General features: G+C 41.7%; 1 protein-coding gene across 11 annotated transcripts in view; it reads right to left on the minus strand.

Annotated features, from left to right (window-relative positions):
• Positions 1 to 398: 398 nt before the first annotated feature.
• Positions 399 to 26,776, minus strand: part of LOC134513229 (uncharacterized) — a 45,522-nt gene continuing 19,144 nt past the window's right edge. Inside the window, exons 3-6 of one of the 11 annotated variants that reach the window (XM_063329580.1) lie at positions 24,672 to 24,770; positions 24,125 to 24,232; positions 18,831 to 18,966; positions 17,914 to 18,734 (exon numbers count right to left, since the gene is read on the minus strand). In XM_063329580.1, the coding sequence (XP_063185650.1) occupies positions 18,533 to 18,734; positions 18,831 to 18,966; positions 24,125 to 24,232; positions 24,672 to 24,770 (545 nt within the window). In that variant the 3' untranslated portion in view covers positions 17,914 to 18,532. Of the gene's footprint in view, positions 534 to 17,913; positions 19,622 to 24,124; positions 24,233 to 24,666; positions 24,771 to 26,776 lie in introns of those variants that run through there. The other 10 variants (XM_063329585.1, XM_063329578.1, XM_063329576.1 and 7 more) reach the window with 10 other exon arrangements.

The following is a 26,776-nucleotide window of genomic DNA, read 5'->3' on the forward strand; positions in this document are numbered from 1 at the left end:
AGGAGATCTCATTGACCACCACGCCACATGACTTCCCCATGGGTCACTAGAAGGCCAAGCATGGGATTGAAGAAATTTGACATAGCACTTGCCCACATTTCTGCCAACATTCCTGGCCAGACTGCCCAGCACGCACCGGCTGGTGCTGATCCATGCTTGTCAAAGCACTCTGGGAAGCAGAAATTCTTGAAAAGGGCTGTCACATTTGTAGCACATTTTCCATTTTCCCACAGGCCTGCGAGCAGTTGCTTCCTGTAGTGTTGGTGGCATACCCCAGATGGTGGCATGCTGAGGAGGCTCTGCTGTGTGCTGGACACAGTTGGTCTACAGTTCGAGACCTTTCATCTCTCAGGTCCTTGTCTTTTTTTGCAAAGAAGGTTGAAGAACAGAAAGAAAAATTGTTCCTAGTTTACTGACAGAACATCGCTGGAGCAAAGCCTCGTGCTGGTTTGAGGAACCGTTCTGCCTCTTCTCTCTCCAGGGATTTGGGATACGGAGAAGGAAGGAGGTCTGAGCCTTCACTGCATATTACCCTGCTCAAGGAGAAAAGATGCTGCATTTAACTCTTAGTTTTTGGATGCCAAAAGTTCTGCAAGGGACTCACCTGACCTCTGGACAGCAAAATAAAAAGAGCATTCCTCTGTCTGTCAGAATACTTGCAAAACAAAGTTAAATTATGAGTTTATCTGACTAAATAATATAAAAACGAGGCACTTAGTGCACCATTTCAAAGGCTGGATGCTAACCACCAGCAATAAATGTATTTCACTGGTAATTGAATCCAGGAATTATGGTAGAGAAATCACTATTCGGGGCCTGGCTGAAGCACATTACAATGAAGTACTGGCAGAAGTAGAATGAGCTTCTTATCCAACTAGTGTGCTTTTCATCCATCATCCCTTTTATTGTCTGCATAGATTGTAAATATTTTTTTACTTAGAAGAAGACTTAGGTCTTCCTCATTCTTCTGAGAATCCATAAAAATAACTCTATTTCTTCCCTGTTTTGGGAACTCTCCATTTTATCTCTGCAGCACCAGTGACAATCACATTGCTACAGGTTTCCCCCCATGGAGCGATCCTGCACCAGATAGCACAGGGGGACTTGCATCCATACTGCTCATGGCTATACTGTGCAGCACCTCACCTGCTCTCTCCTCTGGAGCCCACGGGAAGCCCCTGTGGCCCTAAGACATAATTATTTTATGTTGTGACTTTTCACAACATTTTAGCCTGCTGCAGTGATGTCTTTATAGCATGATGCCAGATTAATGAGCACCATGGAGCATGGTATGAGTCTGTGTGAGGGTACCCAAGAGCATGAGTTTGCCAAAATAACACAGAAAAACTGCATAGAGCTGAACAAGCCAAACTACTGTTTTCTGAGAGTAAATTTCCTCCAGAATAATTTGCGGATTTCATCTCAGGGAAGACTAGATTTATTCGAAAGGGCAGTCAAGGATTCTGCTATCCATGGAAGAAAATGAAAAGAGGTCCAGAGCCTAAAAACATGCTGAGCACCTGAGTTACAGTGTGGAACGTATCCATAGCCTCTGGCATTTCTAACCAACCTCTAGCTCTCTTAACTTTTCCTCCTAATTAGCCTTAAGTGGTCGTGCAAATGACAGCTGAGCACATACCTATTTGCTGAGAGGCTCTGCATGATTTCTGATAGTTTCCAAAAGGTTAGATGGTGCAGAAGAGAGAGCAGCTACCTGTGCTCCATTCCTTCTTACCAACACAAAAATGAAAAGTAATGGGCTTTTTAAATATCTTTTTTCCATCTCCTAAAATAGCAGTTGATTAGAACTTGGTGTGACAAAGACCTCCACCCATTAGTTTTTGTTTTGTCCCAGGAGGGTCATTCCAATCTTGGTTACTACTGGGCAAGCAAGTCTAGCTACCTCCTCCGGTGAGAGGAGATTGAGACCCCAGGAGCGATGCTCTGACAGGCCTCCAGCTGTCTCAGCCACATTAGTTTTGGCCTGACATTTACAAAAACACCAGGGGCCTGACTCTCTGCTCAGCAAAGTTAGTGGTAACAGTCCCATTGACATCCACATTTGCGCAATCTGGGTCAAAGCACATACTTCATAAGAAAGTCATTGGGGGTTTGTACAAAAAATTATTTGGAGGAACAGTGTCCAGGAAGGGGTTTCTGGAGGCCCCTTAAATCAGCCTTGTACAGGGCCCATTAAAACAGAAGGTAAGTCTCCCCTGACTGCAATGCACGTGGCAGTAGGCAGTCACACAGGGATTTTGGAAGTCACTTATCACCAACTAAGGTGTAAAGCCTAAACACTTACTCGGGAGTAGGTGTTTGCTGATAAGGCCTAGAAAACTAAAATCCTTATTTAATGGTTAAGAGTCTTCCTTGCTGATATTAGAAAACTTACTGATAAGGATTTATAAAACCTGGCAAGCACTTTGTAAGCTTCCTCGGCCAAATAGTTCAAGCTAATTAGAGAGCTTGTCATCATCTGCTGCATTTCTCTATTGGTATTAGCCTAAATAAGAAAAGGTGCTTTAATACCAATTCTTATGAAAGTCTGCGAATGCAGCAACTCTCTTGAATGCACAAACTTAACTCCTGCCTAATCTGTGAGTCATATACAGCCTGCCACCTCCAGGTTCTATGTCTCTTATCTAACCAACCCAAGCACTAGTGGTCCACTGAAAAACAAAATACACCTTTCCAAATCCTTCCCAGTGTGCCTTCCTTAAAGCTGACCATATTATACCAGTAGCAAGCACAGAAGAATGTTCTCATTCTGCACAGCTCTCAGTGACTGGAAGTCATCTTCAGCCTTACAGATACCGTATAGACAAAGATACGGTTTATATTTCCATTTCTGAGTTAAATAATTGTAGGCACTTAATGAGAACTCCCACACACACTTGGATACTAGTAACAATTTTAATGCTAGAACCTTTTACAAGAAGAGGATTTTTAGCTATTTTCTGTTCCCTGACAAAATCCAAATGACTAACAAAGAGAACATAAAGGAGTACAACACAAAGTTTTCATTGCCGTAGACTTAAGATTTTAAATGAAAAATAACTAACACATATTCTGTTTCTTTCTGGCTTTTGAACTTCTGGTAAACAGAGGTTAAATTGTAAACTCTTACAGGTATTACAGAGCTGCACTAATAAAAAAAAATGGGTAAATTCTTAATCTGAGTATCCCTGGTTACTTAATTCAATACACAATGTAAGTATGTAAACACTTACAAAGATGAAGCAGAAAGGAAAAAATCAGTTTCAGAACCACAAAACAACTCAAAGTATCTAACAAATCTAGTCCATAACTTACTTTGCACATAATCTACTGGATACTAAATGTTGTGCTAAAGCTGTCCTAAGCTGTAGAAGAAGGAGGTCTTCCAAAATGCCTAGAAGGTAGCCCCCCGCCTGTCTTCCAGTAGCGAAGCAGGATTAAGTACACACAGCTTCATGCCTGGCAGATGTTTGTCTACAACTACTCTTAGAAATCCTTGCGTGAAGGGTGCCCCACAGTTTCTTTAGCATCTGTTCCACTACGTCAATAACCCAATTAGACACTTTCAACTAAAGTCTAATTTCTTTCTTTGCCAAAAATTAAGTAGATTAGTTTCTCTTCTTGTCCCATTCCCAAGGAGAAAAGGAGAGCAAATGTATGTTGTCCTTTCTATAATATTTTATATGTTGGAAGATTATATTAACATGTCCCCTCTAGGTCTTCTAGTTTCTGACTAAACAAACACAGTTCCTTTACCCTCTCCTCTACGTCATGTTTTCTAATCTTATAACGCTCATAGAATCATAGAATGTGTTGGGTTGGAAGGGATCTTTAAAGGTCATCTAGTCCAACCCGCCTGCAGTAAGCAGGGACATCTTTAACTAGATCAGATTGCTCAGAGCCTCATCTGAGCCTCATCTAGGCCTTTTTACTGGTCTCTTCCAAACTCTCATGCTAAAAGTTGTTTTCACTAGTGTAACTAGGAGCCAAGCAGAGTAAAAGAACTCCCTCTCTTACCTTACCGTCTTACAAATCTCATTCCTCTTAACATAAACCTAAATTTTCACCTTTTCTTTTTTTTCACTGACATCGTACAAGCATCCCATATTTTTATTCATATTTGTTTTGCATTGTACCAGCTAAACAAGCCCCATTCTTTGAAAAGCACTGAACCTGTGGGTTACCTTTATGTAGCACTGGTCCTCTCAACACCTTCCCTAATACATTTTATTCCAACATTCATTACATATCAGTGCAATGAAGTTCCTGTTAACAGGTTGATATGCTCATCTGACCCCAAACTGAGGGGCATCCACCCATCTTTTTTATACGATATCACCCCTCAAGCATATTTCTATCCCCGCACTTAGTATGATGCCAAAACTACATTTGCCCCACTACATGCGGACAACACTGTCTTCTGCCAGCCTGGGGTGGAGGTGCTTGCATGCAGGCAGACACACGCCAAGACCACAGAGGCAACACGTCCTTGAGTTTGGCACAGCGTGAGGAGGTGGGAGTGCTGAGAAAGGGAAGAGTACTTGGGACACTGCAGGAGGATGAGTTAAATAGGTCCTTACGGAGCTTCATTATTTCTAACTTATGCATATAGCAATCTATTACAAGTGGTCGCAAGAAGACAGTGGCAGAAGGTCAGTGGCCACAGTCCTTAACTAATATCTAGGTGAACAAAGCCATAGCTTCCCCAATAGCAGTGATTGTGCCCACTGTTTAAAACAGAGGGAAATTATTCGATGCAGCTCAATGTCAGCTCAGTGATTCCCTGTGGTGGAAAACTGGAGGAGTGGGATTGTGTGTGTAACTTTTAAATGTATTTTTATCCTTCTCTGCCAACACTGTGGGAAGTGTAAGTAACTTTTAAGGACTCCGAGTCATTAACTTTAGCTTCCTCAAATCCCAGAGCAGAATTTATTAATTCTATGAAAATTATCTTCATTTTTCAAACCTTTCTATATCTTTATGGCTGGTGATACCCTCACCAGTGTATTTCGCCAAAAATAAGAATATATTTATACCATTATTATAAAGATATTAGTATGTCTACAAGAAAAATAGACTTTAGTTAATACTGTCTATGGAAATTAGGCTAATGAAGCTTCTTGAATTACCTCTCCATCAGTTATAATTTACTTTGAAGATTAGAAATGGAAATGTTGACTTTTTATAGGTAGTAGAGTCTGAGGAAGAAGAGAAAGAGACTTTTGCTTTGAACCCAAAGGACCAAGAAGCATTTCCATTAATTTTGGATGAACTGTCAAAAAATAATCCCGAGGAAGTTTAAGAACCATAGTATATAATTCCCCTCTGTCCCCTCAGACACTTGACGTTGATATTTTTCCACCCCAATTTGTCAAGAGTTATCTTTCTACTATATATGGTAATGAGGTCACTATTTTTTAGAGAAGATTTTATGTTTTGGGTGAGTGAGCAAGTATGCACATGTAGATGTGGATAGTTTTGCACACACAGTGTCAAACTGCATTTCTGTCTGCTTTAGGCTGTATTTTATGATTAATTTTACCTCTGTAATACGTTATCTGAGTGTCCTTAGTGTCTTTCTAGGATCTAACTCACTCTCTTAAAAAGCGTTAGTTACAAATCCAAGAAATCAGTTCCTTTCTGTTAAACCTTCGACTGCTTCCCGTAAGCAGTATTTTGGGAAATGGGCCTTGATAAACATTTTCATTTTCTCCGAGTTTTGCATGTTTATACATATCTGCAGATATGTGTATATCAATAATTTCATTGTTTATCAAGCCAAAAAAAATCAACCAATCTGTGTATTAATGATCTTGTTTATTCTTACTCTTTTTTGACTTGCGATCCTGGTGGGACTTGGGTTTCTTTACTGTTTTATTTATAGATTATGTAAACATTACAATTTTCATTGTATTTGCACCAACTCCTGCAGAAGTCCCGTAAGTCTCAAAATAAATAGCTTTCTGTGTGTTGTCAAAACACTATTTAAAGCCAGGTTGGCATTTAAGAGTGGTTCACATTTACTGACTTTCAGTGACTTCCCATCACTTTTCCTCAGTTTAAAAGCAAAAGGATGCTGGTGGTTTTAGCTGTCAGGTCAATGAGCTGTTACTTGGTTTGAAAATAAGGTAGAGTTCTTCCTGGCTCATGTATCATCACCTCTAAAACAGTCCCAGTTGCACTAAGACATTAATATAGAGAATGAGGGCGATCTTGAGAAACCCAAATGCCAGGAAAGCATCACAAGGTGCAAATAATTTATAACAATGACGCGTGTTATTTGTGGTGGGGTAAGTGGGAGTGCACAAGGATAAGATACCTAGCTTCTACTTATCAACGATACACGACCCATGGGATTGAAAGAAAAACAATATTTTACCTGTAAAGATTAAATTTTTTTTAAGCCAGAAGGAGACAAAAAGCACGGCCTACACCAGCATTTTTAGAGAAACACTTCAGAAGTTAGACTTCAGTCTAACCATAAATACATTGGTCCGAGAGGACTTCTCTCCCTCTTCCTAAGTATCTATTACTATCTGGCAAATACAATTAATCCATTCTTGATAACACAGTTCACCGTGATTTTCCCTTTGCTAATGGATATATCACTAGGCATCACTACATTTGCCTGTGTTCATGTAAGAAGTCTGCATCTTGATATCTTGAGGCTTCCTGGCAGATGCTGAGGTGAAGATGGGCAAAGTAGTTCAAACAAAATAAAAGATCTTTGCCTTCTCTTAGAATCAGTACTGCCCAAAGCTTGACTTGATTCCAAAAATGTTAGGTTGGTCTTTTTTACAAATGTTTTTACTTTTGTGCTTCTAGAGCTGGGATAGACATAGAAACAAATGTCAACATCACAAAAGAAAAGCTGAAGCAGTGGTAGTGCCAACTGGGACCAAAACCATTGGTAATCTGTTGAGAAAGTCTTAGATTCAAATAACAACTTATCCAATTTTGCATTATCAAGATATTTGACTTATTCAGATAAGGTTTGGGTAAGAGTCTGGGCTCTCCAACAGGTTTCCAAACTGAAAACACAAACTAAAGTGAAGTTGCCAACATTTTGGGACAAAAATAAACCTACCAAAAATGAGTAAGTTTAAATATTATAGGAAGAGCATTCTAAAAGCTATGATATCTATCTCTTGTATAACACACTGATTGTTGGAAATTCCATCGTCAGTTAACTTTTTGCTAAATGGTTGAATAAAACCCGAACGTGAAAAAAATCTCATTAATTCAGTCCCTGTACCTACTCTGTGAGCAGCGACTGAAATCTAGGAAATATATTATGAGGAAAAGTCTTCCTTAGGGCTCCAAGGAAAGTAGGCTGATGCTTAGCTAGGAGTCTTTCTAGTGACCTTGTTGAATTTTGTATCAGTCCCTCAGATGTCAGTTTATGTGTACATTGGAATATAAATGCTATACAAATGCATGTGTACACTGTGCCTTAGGATCTGCAAAAGTAAAGATCAAAAAATACAAATTGGCGAGAAAGACAAATGTGATGGTAATTAAGTCAGATGAATCTAATACATTTTCCAGCTGCAGCTAAGAGCTGTTAAACAAATGGCGGTTACATATTTTCATCTTTCTGACATGGGAATGCAAGTATTTTATATCTGTTGAAAGACAGGCTTTATAAACCACATTGTCAAAGTATGAGCAATCAGTTTTTACTTTAATTTTACCAAGGCTCTGCCTTTTCACAGGAACAGCATAATGATTCTTTGGGAAAAAAAAAGAGAGAGAGAAATAAATAAAAGATTCCAGACTGTTCAGCTAATAATCATAACTTAGACATCAAATAATATTTCACAATTATAGATACAGAGTAGAGTTCTCATGTTAACCTTCTTTGTGGAGTCAACAAAAATATCAACACTAAGTTCAGGGAAGTTAACTGAAGCCAGCATCTTAAAAAGCTGTTCTTAAATCAGTCCCTAGTTTTTATTATTTGCTAGTTCATAGATTACTCCAGTACTGCTCCCTATTACTACTGTCGCCTGAAACATCACATTTCAAGAACTTATTTTTTGTTAATTATGAGTGTATCAAACTGAACTTTTGCATATTGTATATCTTCCTCAAGGTGAACGGTTATGAAATGTTTCAGCCAAATCTATAGGGATGTTCCTGAGAACACGCAAGAATTTAGAGACTCAGTGCTTTTGTTTTCCCGACCAGACTCATTTCACAACTTGGTCATGTTTCAGCTGGAAGTGGCTGTGACTGCTGAGCTCAGTGCTGTGGGCATGTGCTAGGCACGCTAAGCTATTGCTTGCAGCATCCAGTCCCACTGGACTTGGGCACGGGGCTGCTCAGCTTACAAAACAGCAGAAAGAGGCCATTACCTTCAGACAAGCCAGCGAACCCCCCAGAACTGAGGCAAGTGTAGGGATGTTTTGCGTTGGCTGCTCAGCTGCCTGCAGACTCTGTCCCAGAAGAAGGGCCATTTCTCACAAACTGGTCTGACAGCTACAAGTCTCCATCCTACCTGAAGTGAAATTTAAGTCCTTTTGTGCGTCTGAGATGTCAATAAAGAGCAAGATGTGCTAATACCTAATTGTTTCTTATTTAGTGAGCCCCAGCCAATCTGTGTCTCAAATGGAGCAGGACATCTCTTGCATAACAGCACGCGAATGTGTGCTGTGTCAAAACGTGGACATGACAAGGGGCTGACCTTAAAAAGGGTGTTTGGATACTTCCTCACTTGCCCTTGACTTTGCGTGTTTTGCATGATAACTAATTGTCACATTGTGGGTGTTTCTAGGGTAGATGACGTAACTAATTCATTTCCTTGTTTAATGTTCTTTATATTATTATGCTTCAAACCATTAGAAAGTCCATAGTTACTCCATAATTACTTTAGCCTGTAGAACATGAAGTGAAAGTAAACATTGTCAGTGTTGTATGTCATTTCTTTGAATGCAATCAGGGCAGAATCCTTTCTATCTGACTGAAAGTAGGCGAATCTTTATCCCCCCGGCACTGTTATAAGGCAGTTCAATAATGAGAGGTTTATTCCCAAAGACTCACTGAAATGTGAGGCACGTGTTGCACACCTGAAGATACAGCAAGGTCTGATTATCAGTCTGCCTCTATTCTGAGTAAAAATGAATTAATGTCAGCATCAGGTCTGTTGAACGAGTTGCAAATGTGTTCCAGAAGGCACCTCCCCTCTCATGAAGAGCTCTAAGACCTTTGTAAAGGCTCCAGGAACTGCAGGAACTCCATCAGATGTAAAAAGACATATTACAACCAGCAGGTCCTGTATTACCTGGGTGCAGCCCATGAACTGACACTTTATAACTGTCAAGCAATTGTAATAGCTTGAGTCATTTGGAAAAAAAAAAACTCTATAAAATGCTTCTTTTGCTTTTCCCCACATCCAGCAAAATCTAACACCAGTACTGGTGTTAGAGTCATACAAGTGTCCTACAGATGACATAGACAAGTTGTCTTCTGCATGCAATGGGTCTCTGATGCACCAACATTAGCAGAAAGGTGATCCAGCTGTTGCATTTTAGTCTTTGTTAGAACTCAGTTTTAAAAACAGCCTTCTACCGTTTGTTTCTTCTCCTAATTAAAATCTTGCACTGGGAAAACGTGGTGACTCACCTTCTTCTCCCCTTTGCTACAGCAAGATAAAAGAGGTTGGCAAGCGGCTGCAGAGCAAGATGAAGTCGAGAAGAGAAGCCCATTCTCCTGTCCCGTCACAAGCAGGATCTAGCAAGCGCTGCCTCTGCGGACCTTTTCTTCAGGTGACTCAATCTGCCACATTGACTGTGATCCTGGAAAAAGGGCTCATGCCAAATAACCATCCAGATAATGCTGCAAATTCCAAGCTAATCAGGGAAATTGCCTATTCACTTGAACAACAGTCACAGGCCTGGGAGACGCCAGCCTCCAACTGCAGTCATGCCTTGGCTCATTAGTCCTATGTGCCCCTGAAACTAAACTGTCAAAGGGGTGTTGAGTGCACAAAGCACTGGGCAGCATCTGAATTAAATTCCTGCGCGGAACCAAAAATAGAACACTTTGAGCCCCTTCTCTGTTGTGAAGAAAAAATGCCTGGACAAAAAAAATGCTTTTCTTGGTATTATTTAATGTGTTTTTCTGTCTAAAAAGCTAAAGATTTTTGGCCTCAAGGGGTGCTAGCCTGTTACCTTAGAGACTGTTTCTTTTAGAGGCAGTGGAGTGGCAGAGGGCATGCCTTTGCTGCTTACCTTGGCAACCATGAATTGCTAAATGCTGTTCCCATGAATGCAAGCCTTTCACTGCCATTAGCGCTTGCCCACAGGTATAAACATTCCTTCATGAAAAGGTCCAGGGGAATGTACACTACCTCGATAAAAATCAAGACGACAAACAAAAGCATATTATATAACAGAGCAGTTATATAAAATTAGATTTTAAAACAAGACGTGTCTTTAATGACATTGATCCTGGACGCGGTCAAATTTCCTGTTCCATTTATATTCCCTACAGCCATACCAAGCGGTGGCAGTGGGGAAGGGAGGAAAGCGAGAAAGCTCGGCAGGATATTCTTATTTCTGTAATTGCAAAATGGAAGAGCGCTGTGTCTGTACTCAGAATAAACGTGCTGGACGGCTTCACAGGAATAGTGCCACTCCAGTGGTCTCCCTCCCTGGCACGGGGGCAGATGGAGGCAGGAGGAAAGCAGAGCTCGGCGGGGCTGTGCAATGGCACTAGCTCCCCCCGGCTCACAGGAATTCTTTATGGTCTAGCTGGGCAAACACTACAGGCAACATTCTCAACATGTTTACCTGTATAAAGCCCTTGTGCTACAAAAACAAGAGATTAGTTGTATTCTTCCTGTAAATGAGGCTGTTGAGCGTGGAGGATTTAAGTTCTAAACTTAATTCTCCCCTCCCTTCCCACCCCCCAGTCTCCATTTTGTAAACTGATTTTTTAAAAAAAACACAAGATTTTCATTCTATTATCAAGTCAATTCATTTTTTTTTTCAGGTCTCATCTGATAGTCAGTACTTCTAATAAAACCTTGGCTCATCTGGTTTTTTAGATTGCAGTGAGGTGTATTTTAGAAGGAATATAATTTCTTGGAAAAATGGCTCCACTACAAGGCATGTCTCCAGAAAACAAGTAATGGCTCGCATGCACTGAAAAGCACAGACCTCAGCAAAGCACAAGGAGGTGATGGTCTTGATCTGCCTACGCAAGAGCAACTTTGTGCAATGATATTGGGGTATTATTCTACAGAAAGCTTGTTAGGACAGGAGAAGACTCCTCTTGCCTTGAGAAAATCGGTGAATCCATGGTGCTTAACACCTCCCACATAACCCTCCCTGTGAGCAGAATGGGTTGGCCTTGCATCCCCCATGTGCAGTGACACCTGGCAGTCAAATGAGTTCTTGAAAGCTGAGCATAATGCAGGGGCAGCACGGCAGAGCTTCAGCATCGCCCCTGAGCCAGTAGCCATATCGCTGCACCCCGTTAGCCATGCGTCTATGCAGACAAACTGCTGCTTCTGGAACATTCATGGGCACCCAGAAGATATCACTGGAATAGTAGCTCTTAGGATACCATGTAATGAAGAATGTCCAGGCCAAATCCCTACAGAGCCCCATTAATGCCTGAAGAATGACCAAGCCATCAGTGTTACACACAGTATGCCCTCATGCACTGCGTGTCTCTTATCTGTTCAGTATTGAATTACATTAGGAATCAGATACACTATTTGGTTTAGATTTAAAGTGCATGTAGATTCTCCTTTATAACGTAGTAGAAGAAAAAAACATGACATACTGTATGGGCTTTTCTCTCTTATCCCTTTTTGGTGGAGCACAGAGAAACCTTTCTTTTCTGGTATTAGCCAAGTTCACCCCGTGCATCCCCTTTCTCCCCCTTCCCCTGCAGGTGATTAAATGGTGGGCTCAGCAGTGTACGAGTGGCAAGGAGGGACACTGGGAGGGCAAGATGAAATTGTGACTTTTTTTTCAAAATTCCAAGTGAATCTTTCCCTTCTTTGTACAAAGGGGAAATACCCATTGCTGGTGATAAACAAATGTCAGCAGGGCTACCAGGTCGAGGGAGGTGATTCTGCCCCCCTACTCTGCTCTGGTGAGACCCCACCTGGAGTACTATGTCCAGCTCTGGAGCCCTCAGCACAGGAAAGATGTGGGCCAGTTGGAGCTGGTCCAGCGGAGGGCCACAAAAATGATCAGAGGGCTGGAGCACCTCTCTTATGAAGAAAGACTGAGAGAGCTGGGGTTGTTCAGCCTGGAGAAAAGGCTCCAAGGAGACCTTATTGTGTCCTTTGAGTACTTAAAAAGGGCTTATAAGAAAGATGAAGGCAGGCTTTTTAATAGGGCCTGTAGTATCAGGATCAGCGGTAATGGTTTTAAACTAAAAGAGGGTAAATTCAGACTCGATATAAGGAAGAAATTTTTTATGAAGAGGGTGGTAAAACACCAGAACAGGTTGCCCAGAGAGGTGGTCGAAGCCCCATCCCTGGAAACATTCAAGGTCAGGTTGGACGGGGCTCTGAGCAACCTGATCTAGTTCAAGATGTCCCTGATCATTGCAGGGGGGTTGGACTAGATGACCTTTAAAGTTCCCTTCCAAACCAAACTATTTTATGATTCTATGATTCTTTCAAAACACATGGAGCAGTTCAGCAGGCGTAAGCAACAGCCCCACACCAGGCAAGCATGAACGCGGCAAGCCATCCGCCATGGGAGGAAACCTGGCCTGTTGGCCATGCTCTGCCCTTCCTGGCTCTCGGCGGGATGACTGGAGGCCGAGCAGAGAGGACATGTGGAACGGGATACCCAAGCCTGACCAGGAAGCCAAGAGCGGCCTTTTCCTTTGCTCCTGAAACCTGCAGGTTTGATGTTTTCTCTCTCAAAAAAGGAAATGTTACACTGACAGGAAAAATATTCTCAGATGTTCCTTCTTAAGATACTTCTCTCCCTCTTTCTCTCTCCCCCCTCTCAAGCTCCGGTCAAGTGGTTCTCAATTCTTTGCTGATAAAGCAGCTACATTTTTATTTTCCTTTTCCCCCACATTGCAGCACTGTCAGAGGGCAAAGCACGTGGTAGAACCTCTTCTGGTGGGGCTGGCCAGCCGCTCCAAGAGGTACTACCTCAGCATCTCCCCTCACTCTCCAACATCCTCATGTCCCCTCACCAGGCCTGATGTGCTGACAGCCGCAACAGAGCCAGGGATGTACCCAGCACCCTGTGAGTGCCAGCCAACAGCCCAGTATCCTCTCCCACTGCAGTGGCACAAGCTTCATGCCTGCGGACTAGCTAGAGCTATAACTTTGGGCTTCTACTGGTGTCACTGGGGGAACAGCTTTGTGTTCCTTTCTGCTAATCACACCAGTGATCACACCACTGTCTTCTTGCAGGAATGGGGTCTTTACGGATTTATGTCATGTACTTCTGTGAAACCACTGCCTATTCTACTACTTTCTACACACACCTTTATTGACATCTGGTGCATCTGACTGGACATCTGACTCCTGGTGCAACGTCAAAAGAATAAGGAACCTCCTGGTCTGCTGCTCCGGCCAGTGCCTGAGGGGTCCACAGCCTCAGGGGCTTTTAGGGCCATGATAAGGGTCTAAAGACCTCATATTTACAGGTTTTCTCTGAAAAGGAAACAAAAAAAAAATTGTAGGATACAGGACTTACTCCTGCTTGAATTTAAATCTTACAAGAGATTACCAGCATCCATCTGTATGCACATAAACATACAACCAAACCAAAGCAGGCCAAGCCCATGGACAAAATAAGCATTAAGAAAGACAAAACAGTACTTACATTTTTGGTCCCAAAAAAAGTGAATGTTCTTCTCAGCAGCACTAAGTGCAAAAACAACAAAAAATGAGAGCTGTTCCTTGGCTTCCTGATTGAAATAACCTTCCTTCACAAAACAAATAGTATAATTTTCCAGGTGTTTGTCTAGCGAGTCACAATGGTAGTCACAGGACATTTCTATAATCCACAACTCCCAATTGAGAAAAATTGAAAAGACATTTGATTTATGAGACAAAAAGCAATTGTGAAGCAATGTAATTGTGAAATCCATTAGTACAAACATCTTTCAAGGAATACTAAAATACTGGGGACACACAGATCAAGCTTAGCAACTTTACAAACTCAGAATGTTTGCTGTGTAAGAGTTACAGCACAACTAAAAAAATCAAACAAAAAAATGTCTTTACGGTATTTTTCCTGCATTATCAAAGTACACGAAAATGTTCCAAGTAGCAGAATATTTGTTCTGCTCAGTTCAAAGTAGTAGAATAGATAATGTGTCTAAATCAAATAGATTAAGCAAAAAAAATCATAAACATTTCTGAATTGAATATGCACTTAAGAAAAACATTCTGTCTCAGTTCTGTGTTCAAAACTGTTGCTCAGGTTGGTTTCTGAAGCCTTTAGTGTGCTGAGAAGGACAATAGGAATTCTGAGATGTCCTTAAGGGAAAAAGAAAAAGAAAAAGAATGGAAAACAATCAGGAGGGCTCGAGTATCTGTTAGCATCCACCATTGGTAGATGAACTGGTAGCAAACAGACTTTAGAGGCAATTAATTTATTTTTTTTTTTGTCAAAAATCATCAAAATTCTGTTTCCTTTTAAAAGTTTGGATGGTTCAGACTTGGAGTCCCTTCCTTCCTCTACCCCAAAGGCACCCTCACTTTCTTCCCTTGCCCAAGTCCGTCATGGAAGTGCAGGCCAATGGCTGCAGCTGTTTCTTTCCTGGCACGGAGCAACAGTAACCATTTACATCAATGAAACATAAATCTGGGCACATAACAGCATCAGATATCAAACAAAACAAGCCAGCTATTAAACAAACCTGAAGACTGGTAGGGGAATAAAGACGAGATGAAAGGCTACAATTCTCACTCCAATGTGAGCTTTTCCACTGCTTCCCAGTCATGCCAGTACTGCTCAACCAAGTGCCAACAGCCCACTGCATTTCAGAGCTACCAAAGAAATTTCCACTACAGGGAACACACCGAATAAGGTCAGATACTTCATTATTTCAGTTTTCCAACATCTGTGTCAGGTCACATTTAGATTTGTTTAGCTGAATTTCCTGCATCTGGGCTGTAAATTCTTGACTTATTCAGCAGTTCCTCCATAACTACAGCCCCAGAATAAAATGTTCTTGCCTTGCCTTGCCTTCCCTCCCTTCCCACAAAAACTCTCCTCCTTCTCCAAGATAGGAATTTGGTGTGGTTTGGGCACCAAGTTATGACACTTTAGGTTTCAGAGGGTGGCTTTCCCCAGGTCCGCGCTGACCTCAGCCCTCCTGCAGCCGGCCAGCAGGTGGTTCTGGAAGGCAGTGCAGCCGTAGTCTTGACCCAAGAGCATCTACATGATCACTGGGTCTGGCATCTCTCCCTGTGACATACGGAGTTAGCTTCTAGGATATAATAGTCTGGGTGGGTGAAACCAAATAAACTGGTATAATTTCAGGGGAAGAAAGTAGCGGTGGTTTTGATTCGCTACGCTCAATGCGTTAAAGGCTGAGAGTTGCCAGGAAAAGGACTATGCAAATTAAGGGATATTTTTTTCTGTAACATGCTGAAATTAAAGAAAAGCTAAAATTAGCAGTCTAACACTAGCTTCACAGGTCCCAATTCTGCCATTACTGAATGAATGCACTGAAATGGGGTCGGGGGAAAGACTTACTTCTGGCAGGGAGCTGTGAAATGCTGTGATTATCAGGGAGTAGTGGAAAAGTTCCCTGGAATTAGCCAGCGGTCATGTACCGGGCTGTTTCAACCACTGTGAACAGCTCGTACCTACTGTGAACGCACCAAGGGAGCAGCCCTCATCTCCCCCTCTCCAGATTTTTACCCTGGGCTGGATGGTTCTGATCATTTTCTTCCCCTCCTTACAGCAAACACCCTCTAATTCATCCATCAACATAACTTGTCAGCTTCCATTGTAAAACAGTGGTCACAGTTTGAACGTATCAGTACAGACGGCTCACGGTGATCCTCTTATATTGCTGTACCAAAGTCACCATCAAACATTCCTCGTTTGAAAGCAGCCATAGCTAATTGTGTTGCTGATTTATGTCACCAGTTATTGTACTACCTAGTCATGGTTAAAAATGCATCTTACTCTACACGTCTTGAGACTAACAAGTATTTTTGATGGCAAATACCACAAGAATATGCCACTAATTTTCACTCATCCAGTGGCTGACTTTAATCAGTGCCTCTATAGTGAAGTGACTGCTGGGATGGTGGACAACAAATATTTAACAGTACTCGATAATGCTATGCAAAAGTGTAGGGCCCAAATGGAGGAAGAACACCATATCCAATTGAAGTGGCAGAGGAATGCAGCAGGCAGAATGTAATTACTTGTATGAGAATTTGCCTAGGAAACTAAAGCTAACACCTCCGCTCCTTTGAAAAATGTACTTTTTAGCGTATAACAATTCATCTAAGTTTCTTTGCTAGGTGCACATTGTAAGAGTGCCAGCAGGCAAGTTAGGGTGAAAAAAAAATTAATAAACAACAGAATGAATGTTTCCTGAATGTCTATTAAATTCAAGCTGATATAAGAAAAAAAAATAATGCCTTAAATGTCTAAGGAGAGCAAAATGGAAATAAAGGGAAAACCACGTTTGTTTTGAGCTTCGTGCATTTCTGAACTTTTGGAAGCCAGCGCCAGGAGCAGAAAGAACCGGGGATACTTCTGACCCAGGAAATCCTAAACTCCATATGAACGCCTTTTTTTCCACAGGATTTAAGACCTGGGGCTAGACTTACATTTGGAAACTGTTGAAAATGGTTTGGCAATTCATTATGGGCTTGATGAAAGCACTCAAATGTTTAAAAAAATAGCCTGGGATCTTTTGGATGCCCTTAAATCCTGGAAGGAAAGCCTTAAGTTTATACTCATTAGTAAGAGCAAAAGTCCACATCCAGAAAGTGACCCAGAGGCGCCACTGCAGGGATGCCTGGTGTTTGGAAAGCCAGCACCCAGCCCTGCAATGCTGAGCTCCTACTCCCAGGCACCGTGCAGGAGGTGGCTACAGGGAATCGCATCCACCCTGCGTGCTGCTGAGACTAACACTGCGTAGACAGCCTCTCCGGCTAGCAAAGAGGGAAACCTGAGGACAGGCACAGATTTTGACTGTCCTCAATGGCCCACGTGCCATACTCCAAGTTACTGGAAGGCGCCTTCCCCTCTTCAAACCAAAGTCCCAGTCTCTAGGAAAACAGCCTGAATTACAACACAGAGCAGAGGTGTCCAGCTGTGTTTGCAAAAATGCCCCCAGGACAGCAGTCTGGTCAACATTTGCAGTTATGTGGGAAGTGGCTGACTACTACGCACCTTGGTCCTTCAAAATTGGGAGAAACGGGGTCTGCCCTTCCCTGTTTCTTTAGAAAGCTCCCAAACCAGCCAGTAACAGGCACGTGCCCTCCCGCCTGCTCAGACGCCCTCTGCAACAGAAGGACAGACTCTCTCGGACAAAGGGAGAGCAAGTGGCCATTTATACACTATGCGAAGAGTATGTAGAGAGGGGTAGCTCCCCATGTTAATCTTAATCCCTGGGGCCTTGGAAGCAGCACAGCTAAAAAAGGCTAATTAGCTGAAGCATAGCACCATGCAGAGGCAGCAATATTGCCTTTATCCGGAAGCTAACTTGGGTCTGCAGGGTCTATGTCTGGGCTGTAGCCAAAAGAGAGAGGGGATAGGAATACTTGGTTTTAATCATTGGTTTGTTATACTGTCTGATTTTCCACGGGTGATAAATACAATGTGTTCTGGTATCTCTACGGGCTGAAGACAAACATTACCCATTAAAACACAATGGTATGCAGCCGCAGCAAGAAAAAAAAAATAAAAATAAAAGACTGGGGAGACAAGCTTCAAATATGAAATTCACTTTAATGACATATATTTTAGGCCAGCCTCCTTTCGCAGCGTTCCACAAAATCAATCTTAACACAGACGTTTACAAGCACAGAGTATGGATCTGGAGGAAGCAAAGACCCCTTTTATTCCTGGAAATGGAGAGAAACTTTCCATGCACGCATGCACACCCATGCACTCACAAAACCTCCTCGAGTGTAACTTTAAGAGAAGCAGCAGCATTGCTCAGCTCGGATCAGCCAGAACCACTTCGTTTTGATTGAAGAGAGGAAAAACAACAACAGTAAAACTCAGACCCCGGGTTCAACAATTTGGGCCAAGTCCTAAATATAGAACTGCTTTCTTATGGAAAGAAATACCAAAAAAAAACCCAACCCAAAACAAAAAAAAAAAAAAAGAAAACAACCTCCAGAAGATCTGAACTGTTCTCAAAATTGTCTGAATTTGGTGCCAAGCACACAGGGCAGCCTAATACTTACAAGGCTGCCTGTGCCAGCTCTGAATCCCTCCAGTAACTGGAGACTGCATATCCAAGGCTGGGAAGTGACTATGGAAAAAAACCCTGTTTTCTAGTGGGCAAGCTGTCCAGCCATTTTAACCCTTGCTGGAACGCTTGCCTCGAGGCTGCACTATGCACAATCTTTCCCTGGCTGTTTGCCTCCAGCTGCCGGCACTTGCCGCCTCGCACGGCCTCCGGCAACCACCTTCTCGTGGTGTGCGGGGCGAAACAGCAGCTTTACCGCTTGTGAGGAGACGGTTTGGCCCCGCTGGTGAGACTGGCAGCTCCAGCCTTCCCCGCTGCCCAGGCCGGGCATCTTCGGTGGCATCCGCCTGGGAGAAGAGAGGTGGTTCGGCCCGAGGCACCAGCTGGAGGGTGCGTGCAAGGGACTCATCCTCACCATGCCCATGAGGCGCAGAGCAACGCACCGGTTTCCCCTCCATCGCTGTTGGAGAACAGATCTCCTTTTGCATGACAAAGCGCTTCTGTGAATTATTTGCCTGAGATTATTGTCACAGAGCAAGGCCTGGCTGGGCTCGGTGCTGTATGAACCCAGAAGTGTTTCTGGAGGACGGAAGAGACACAGGGGATGTGCTCTCAGTGGCAGGTGAAATAATTTAAGAGGGAAGGAAGGTTTTGGTTTCCCTGCCTCCACAGTTCAGAATGGGCAAAGCATAAAAATTAACATTAAGAAAATAAGTAACAAAGCAGCTTACGTTTATCCCCTGTGAGACTCCCATTATCTTACTAAGAACCAGGCAGAAATACAGCCCCTCATGATTTTGCTTTCATGCTTTGCCCAATCTCAAAATGTATGGTACTAAGAGAAGGTATCCCCTTCAGGCACAGAACACTGGAACAAATGCTCTCCGCAGATTGCACTGGCACGAAATACGGGTCTTCGTTATCCACGCAAGGAGATGGGATTCCAAATTTTCAGAAGTCACCCGAGACTTTCACATTAAAATACCTGAAATGTCACTACTGGCACCTGGCAAACAAGGTCTCGAGTGTTATCAGACCTGCATCTCCTCTTTCTCTCTACATCTATGGCCTAGCAGATGTTTGTCCGAAACACCTGAAAATGCTGCCTGCAACGATTCCAGGAGGGCTACTCCACCATCTCCCACTCCTGTAATCCTTTCCAGCCCCTCATGCTCTTGCAAAGCATTTCACCTGTAGTCCGAGGCAGTCGTTGTTTTTGTTAGTGGCCATTTGCCTTTGGTATAAAAAGACATAATAAAAGCATTAAAAAAAAAATCTTAGTACTATGTTAGTTAATCTTCATCAGTTTTATTGCTGCTAAACAGGCTCCATTGTAGCTCCATCAGCTTCCGTATAAACTCCCGATCCAGTCCTAACTTCAGTTTCCTGAAAACTTTTGTTAGGATGGCAGGAGAAGCTATTTTCCTCCACTCCACATGGCTGAAATTTGTATGAGGAGCAAGAGAGGCCAGGACATTTAAGGAAGAAAGGTCACTTCTCATGTAAAAAGGGTTTTTAAGAAGCCAGGATCCCAGCTGAATGTATGCCAAATAAAAGAAATATAATATGAGAGAAACAGAAATGCTATTTTGGGTCACATAAGTATCATATTCTGAATAATCCTTTTATTAGCAGGCAGCCCTTTCCTACCTCTTCTTTCTCTCCAGCATTGACAGACCTCAGGCTCATAGAGTTCCATCATTGCTGTGAGGAGGACATTTGTCAACTTCCTGTCCCTTAAAAAATATAGGTAAATCTGAACTTGAACTCAGCAAGAAGCACATCGCAAAGCACAGAGCAGCAACTCTCACAGTTGTTTAAAAATCCGTTTTCAAGGAGAAGGTCAATATTTTTTATATTAGATTTATCTTCTTTCTAAAGGCCTTAACCAAATAAGTAATCAAAGAGAATGAAAGCCTAAAGCAATCAGTTTGAATTTCATCATGTGATTCTGGCCTGGTGAGTAAGAAAACACTCCATTAACTTAACAAGCAAAGTCTGCATTGGAAATATTATTCTAAGCATTTGGAGTTGCATAACTCTTGTGTGTTTGCTAGAGATAGTAAAAATAGTCAAGAGAAACACTTTTTTTCAATAAAAAATACCCTTTTATTTTAAAAAAAAGCTGCTTAGGCTTTTTACTGACATTTAGTATCACAGTGCTTCTGATAAACATTATCAAGGCTCTGCAGGTAACATTTAATAAAAATACTCATTAGAAAATCGTCGCTTTTGAACATGATAGTATAAGAATTGAAACTTTTTTTTGCAAAGTTTTGCTTTCCAGACAGCTGTCACAAATACTTCACTTCGGAGTACACAGTGGTTAAATTTGTTTATTCAACAGTCTGAATAATTTAGGGTATTTTCTCCCACCCTGTCTTTTAAATTTAACCTATGTGTAACTTTTAAAGCTTTCCTATGATTTGGACCAATTACAGGAGCCCCTTGGAACCAAAGCTATGCCTGTACAAGGCATGGCTCCGATGCTGAGGCCAACCCAGCGAGTGCAGGAGCGTTTTTAATTACAGCACCACCCTATGCATTTATGATTACTTAAGTGCACTTGACCCCACCAGTTGTCTAATCCTTTCTTTTAAGTTCTCCACGGTCTATTAAACATCCCCATTTACAAGACTCTCTGCTGGAATCAAACACTTTGTGGTTGCAATGTCTGCCCTCTCCGCTTACAATGTTCTGACAGCCCTTAACATATTCCAGTCCAGATTTGACCTCTCAACAGTACGTGTCTAAATTGAGTCGATCTCACTGACAAAGATCAAACTGCTACTTAAAGTGTCTCGTGGCTGGATTTCCCAGCAGACCCACAACACCAAGCCGAAGTAGACATGAAAGGCTGCACGCAGCTGCATTATTAGGTAGGAGAACAGCGCAAGCCCCACATGACCTGAGCAGCAAGTGCTCCGGTGGCAGCGGTACAGGGAGAAGGGAAGGGAAATGAGCAACAGGCTCCTGGCCCTAGGGTAAATCCGTGCCTAGAAAGCATGATGGTGATACTCACCCGTGCACGATGGTGATACTCACCCACCGCACTACTCATGCACAATGATGCATTGGGTCAGCACTTGATAAATAGGTTCTCTGAGTAGAAGTTAAAGACTATGCTATTTCCCTTCTTTGTGGTGCTGCTTGATTAATTGGTACTTTTGTCTCAGAACTTTTCACAAATAGCATCCGGACAACCAACTTCCCTATCAATCCAGGAGATCCAGCACCACAATGTGCACTAAAGGTCTTCTGCATGGAAAAAAGATCTGCTTCTCTCAAGTACATAGGGTATTAATGAATGCTGTCCTGAAGGTGATTGCCAGCTGACATTAAAATAGAATAGAGAATACAATTCCTACTCTTTTCCACTGGCAAGTTACAAACAACGTAGACAAACCCACTACTTTTGCAGGGAGATGAAGAGGCTAAGCAAAGAGCTATAGCATCTACAGTTTGATCTGTGTTTTCATTATTTATTTACAATCAGGCATTTCATTTTCCTTTGAAGTTATATCCTCTTCTTTGGGACAAGGATTCTAGCAGGGAGAGAGGAGAAAGCTCTTATTCCCTTTCTTGAAAAGGCTCTTTTGCCATTAATATACTGGAAAACAGCCAACAACTGTCTTTCTGCAGGGCCTACAGAAGCAGAACTAGTATGAAAAAAAAAAAAAGTCTTTGAAATAATTCTTGCAATATCAATATAAAAGAAAATTAAGTGCTTGCCAGGCAAGTTCTTTAGGTCTAGTACAGTAAGAACGTGTACTTTGAAAAAAAGAATCTATTTCCCGGATAATAATGTTCTTTGGAAACCATTCTGTACTCCTAGAAGTTAATCTATGAAGTTTATTTTCTGGCTATGTGGGTGGGGGAACACAGATCCAGGAAACACACTCATCCTTCTCAGTGGATTAGAAAAGTTAATGCCTGTCTCGCACAACTCTTTTAACCTTCCTTGTTCCCCTCCTTATTTTCCTAGACATCATTTTTAGACTTGGTCCTACAGGGACACTGAATGTAAACTTGCAACTCCTGGATTTCTTTACCTATACCCCATTCTTGAAGAATTACATGGAGCTGTTATTCAAAACTTTCTTCTAGTGAGACCAAGTTACAAGGAAAACAAACCTAGAGGCTTAATAAGATCTCACTGGGTCATTATGAGGAGTTGGGACAACTAAGGTTTTCTCAGACTCAAGTGCTAAAAAAAGATACCTCTTATTGTTCTGGTAATGAGAGGGAGAAATCAATTAAACCAGTGGTTTAAGAAAGCAACCCAAAACAATTACTTTAGATTTTGTTCTTACAAAGCAAAAAAAAAATGAAGAAATAAGAAAGATCCCACCTATCCCCGGGTAAATAGGTGAATAATTGTTCTGTATTATATCCTAGCAGTGAGAAAACCACTATCTCATTTCAATAAATATATATGTAGGTATGTATAGCATCCACTGATACAATGCATCCCCTAAGAAATGTTTTCTTCTTCACCTATCACACAACGGACTGAAGAGTTTTAATTATCCCCTCACAGCTTCGTACTAGCTCTCCTCCCTGCAAGGATGAAAAACCCTGTGGCGTTTCAATTCCACTCTGCAGCTAAGCATTTTAAGTACACGCTGTATATTTCTTGTCTTGGGGTAACAAAACCAATTTGTCAATTCCATTGTTAATTCAGGGGGAGAGGAGTGCCATTTCATGGATTTCTAAGGCTTCTGTGTAATTCTCCATCCCTTAGCTATGTCTGGTTTTCTTCCAAACGTACTGCGGGGTTCAGAATTCGAAGTAAAGATGAAAAATTATTCTAGGATTTGTTTCTCCCTTCAAACAGTATTTCAATTGAGGTATCTGGCTAGTACTTGGCAATTATTACTTAGAGAATAAAGTTTCTTGCCAAATCCTGTGTTGCACCTGATGCAACACCACCAGTCACTGCACTGAAGGAAAGTGAGGGTATTCCTGGGGATTCCACTGGAGACGTGTGAATACTTGAAATTTTGACACACACCAGCGTGTGTCAAACCAGTTCCTGTAACCAGTTCCGGTTGTTTCTGAACTCCACATTTGAACAATACCAGTGTCTTTCCTGCCCACTATAAAATGACACAGGGTGTCTGTATAATGACAGTTTGCATTTCCCTTTCTCACACGATAAAAGGTGATGTCATCTGTCTGTAAGCACACACCTAAATCTGCTGGAATTGTGTATTATGAATCATTTGAGGCAAGATGTCCACTATCTCCAGTATGAGAATATTATGCTGCAGAAATAAAATGCAGGATAGGATTAACAGTATCTAAGGCAGTTAATAGCTCAGAATCTAGGCACGGATGATCTAGTGTACAGATTTCTTTGTACTCAGTATGACTAAGTCTTTGACTAATTTAAGCATTTTAAAAGCATTTCATGTGTATGTCATAATTCCAGGAACACAGCAAGCCTTTTGCTGCATTGCTGTTTAGATGGTTTAAGTGGTAAATCCTGTATTCCATGTAAGCATCTGCTTCCATTCCAGTTGTTTTGGTTCCCAAGAAACAAAACCCTCTGCTTTTAAGCTTCCTCTGGTTTCTTTTCAATTATTTTAATAAAACTTGTGGAATAGATTTTATTTGCATAGAATTACCACATACATTTTTCTGTGACTTCTTCCTGGGAGCATTATTTTTGACCATGCAAAAGCAAAATGTTTGTATTTTACAGTATTATACTCAAAGTAAACTGTCAACATACCAGTCAATCTCTGACCTGAACCTCTTCTGTCAAAAATAGGACCACTAGAATGCGTGATTCGACTACTGAGATCATCTTCAGGTACTTCATTCATTCTTTGCTGGTCTTCTGGGCAGGACAGAAATAACAATTAACACACATCATAAAAGCTGCTTTGATGATTTTTACAGTTAAACGCCCTGAGGGTGGAGTTTTCTGACTTGAACTTAAGACATCTTATCTGAGCTAGCCTTCTCCCATCTTAAGACCAAAGAACCTTCATGAATCTATGAGGTAAATCCTTCATGTATGAATTTTCATAGTTCCTCATTTTAGCTCTCACTTCTAATAATACAGGTTCCATCAAAAGCTCTATTCAAACCCTTTCTGCTCTTATTAATAAGGAGTTGATTGTATTGGAAAAATAGAAATTATATAGAAAAGTGCAAAAACTTATTACTTTTTACTTAGATAAATACTATACACATCTTTTCCATGGAAAAAAATATGTTGCAAAATTTCCAGATTCTTTGGCCAGTTCAATTTGCTGTCATTGAACTCTCCTTGCCTGGGTCTTTTTCTCCTTCCAGCCATTTTGTTCTGCTTCGAGGTCCTGTGCTGCTTTGCTCAGTGTTCTCCTCCAAGGAACTCAGCTTTACCCCAGCTGCTGAAATACAAAACAAGGCAAACAAAAAGTTGTCTTGGTCCCATCATATTTTTCTGCCGCTCTTCCCCTTTTCTCTTCAAGAGTCGTCTTACATGCCAAGACAACAGAACTATTCACTTTTCCATGTCACGGACCCCAAGAAGCTCTTTTTCTTCCAACACCCCTTCACACTGTCCCTAAATCCCTTCTTTTTTGGGAGACAATATTCCCCTTTGAGCCTCCTATCTGCTCGGCACTGAGATGGCACACAAAAGTTGCCTCCTGCGCACCAATGTGGCATCTCCTGCTACAGCACAAGTCCTTCTCAGCTCCAGTGCTACTGCTCAGTTTAACTGGTTGGGAAGGGAAGAAAACTGTGAGATATATTACCTTCAAGTTGCAGTTTTAGCACAACAGGGGCATCATCGGTCCTGCCTGTAGGATGAACCTTCAGTATTCACAATTTCACAGGAACTTTCTTGTATTTTTAAGTGCTTTTTATACTTTTTCCCTATTTTCATTTCTGTCTAGGTCTCAAGTTTAAGATTCATCTGAAATAAATTAGATCAAATCAAGGAACAATTTGCTGCTGTGTGCCTCACAGTTATTCTCAAAAAAAAAAAGCAAACCAAAGCTTTGCAGTGTGTTTTCTGCGGACGTAAGAAAGTAATTTGGCCTAGGTGAATCATTGTTTATTCCTTTCCAGATTCAGTGCTCACTATGAAAAAACAAAGATCTTTCTTTAAATGCCCTGCAAAACAACAGTAGCTGTTTTCACAGACTAAGTATTGTACTCATGAAGAAATATTGATACAGGAATGGAACTGTCAAGAATCTCCTCAGTTTCTCTATGATGCACACAAAGCTTTAGAGTGTTCAAAACAACGGCTTGAATACAGAATACTATTTAAAATGAAGCACATGCAGGAAAGAGCTCAACCAAGTGGGGCTGCAGAAGCACAGCTCTGAAGAAGAATCCTGCTTTAACAGAGATTGTTTCTAACTTTCCTAATCATTGCTCAGGCATTAATCACTGCAGCTTGTAAAGGCAAAGCAGAACATTAAGCCAAAACATGATCATATTACATTTATAAATCTCAGGTACCACCCTGGCTTTCTTATTTCTGGTGTCACAGGACTATAATGCCTTTTGTTAATCCTGAATATATCTATAATCGACTTCATAAGCGGGCCTAACTGGGACAAGTTCTCATGAGAGACCTTGGCAGGAAGAACGCAAGAGCAAAGCCTCCAAAAGAGGCTTCTCACTGCATGTGGGGTTGTTATGTGAGTCTTTCTTCTAGGATGGGATACGGATCTAAAGCAGTCTGGTTCTTAATATCCAGGCTAAATCATCAAGAACAGTACAAACCGTGGTATTTAAATTAAGAAGAGTAAACAGCAATTTTCAGTCATGTTGTTGCTCTATTCTAACACGCTGTATGCTGTGGCTGAACAATCCAACATCTGGACTGTGAATATGATACTGCCAAAGCTGTACTCGGTGGCTGCCAAACTGCTGAGCCCACGTGTGGCTTCACAGCTTGACACACAGAGAGCTCAGCTATGATTCAAATTCTGAAAAATCATCAGGTCTATGGTTGCAATATGATTCAGCAGTTTGGAGGAGAGCCTTCTTAAGGAGAAAAAAGAAAACAGCAGCAAAAAAACCCCACAACTGGCCATATATGGCATACAACTTTTCACAAAGAAGTAATCTCCTCGAACACCTCCACTTCACAGCAGAGCTCCATAACTTGACTGGTTGGTACAGAATATGGTTAGTCACAAGCACCGGGGGCTAAATTGCGCTCCCCTAACAATGGTCCAAAGTCAGATGAACCCCACGAATTTCAGCGGTACACAGCCTGTTTAAATGTGAATGTAAGAAGTTCCTTGACATGCCTCTTGCTGGTGCTGTTTGAGGTGAGCTTGAAATCACTAACCCGGTAGAGAGCGGCTACCTTACTGAAGAAAGCCTCCAGTGGCGTTCCAGGAATGTAGCTAGCGTGGCGGACTCAGTCCCT

Source organism: Chroicocephalus ridibundus, chromosome 3 (assembly GCF_963924245.1).
Source record: "Chroicocephalus ridibundus chromosome 3, bChrRid1.1, whole genome shotgun sequence".
NCBI lineage: Eukaryota > Metazoa > Chordata > Aves > Charadriiformes > Laridae > Chroicocephalus > Chroicocephalus ridibundus.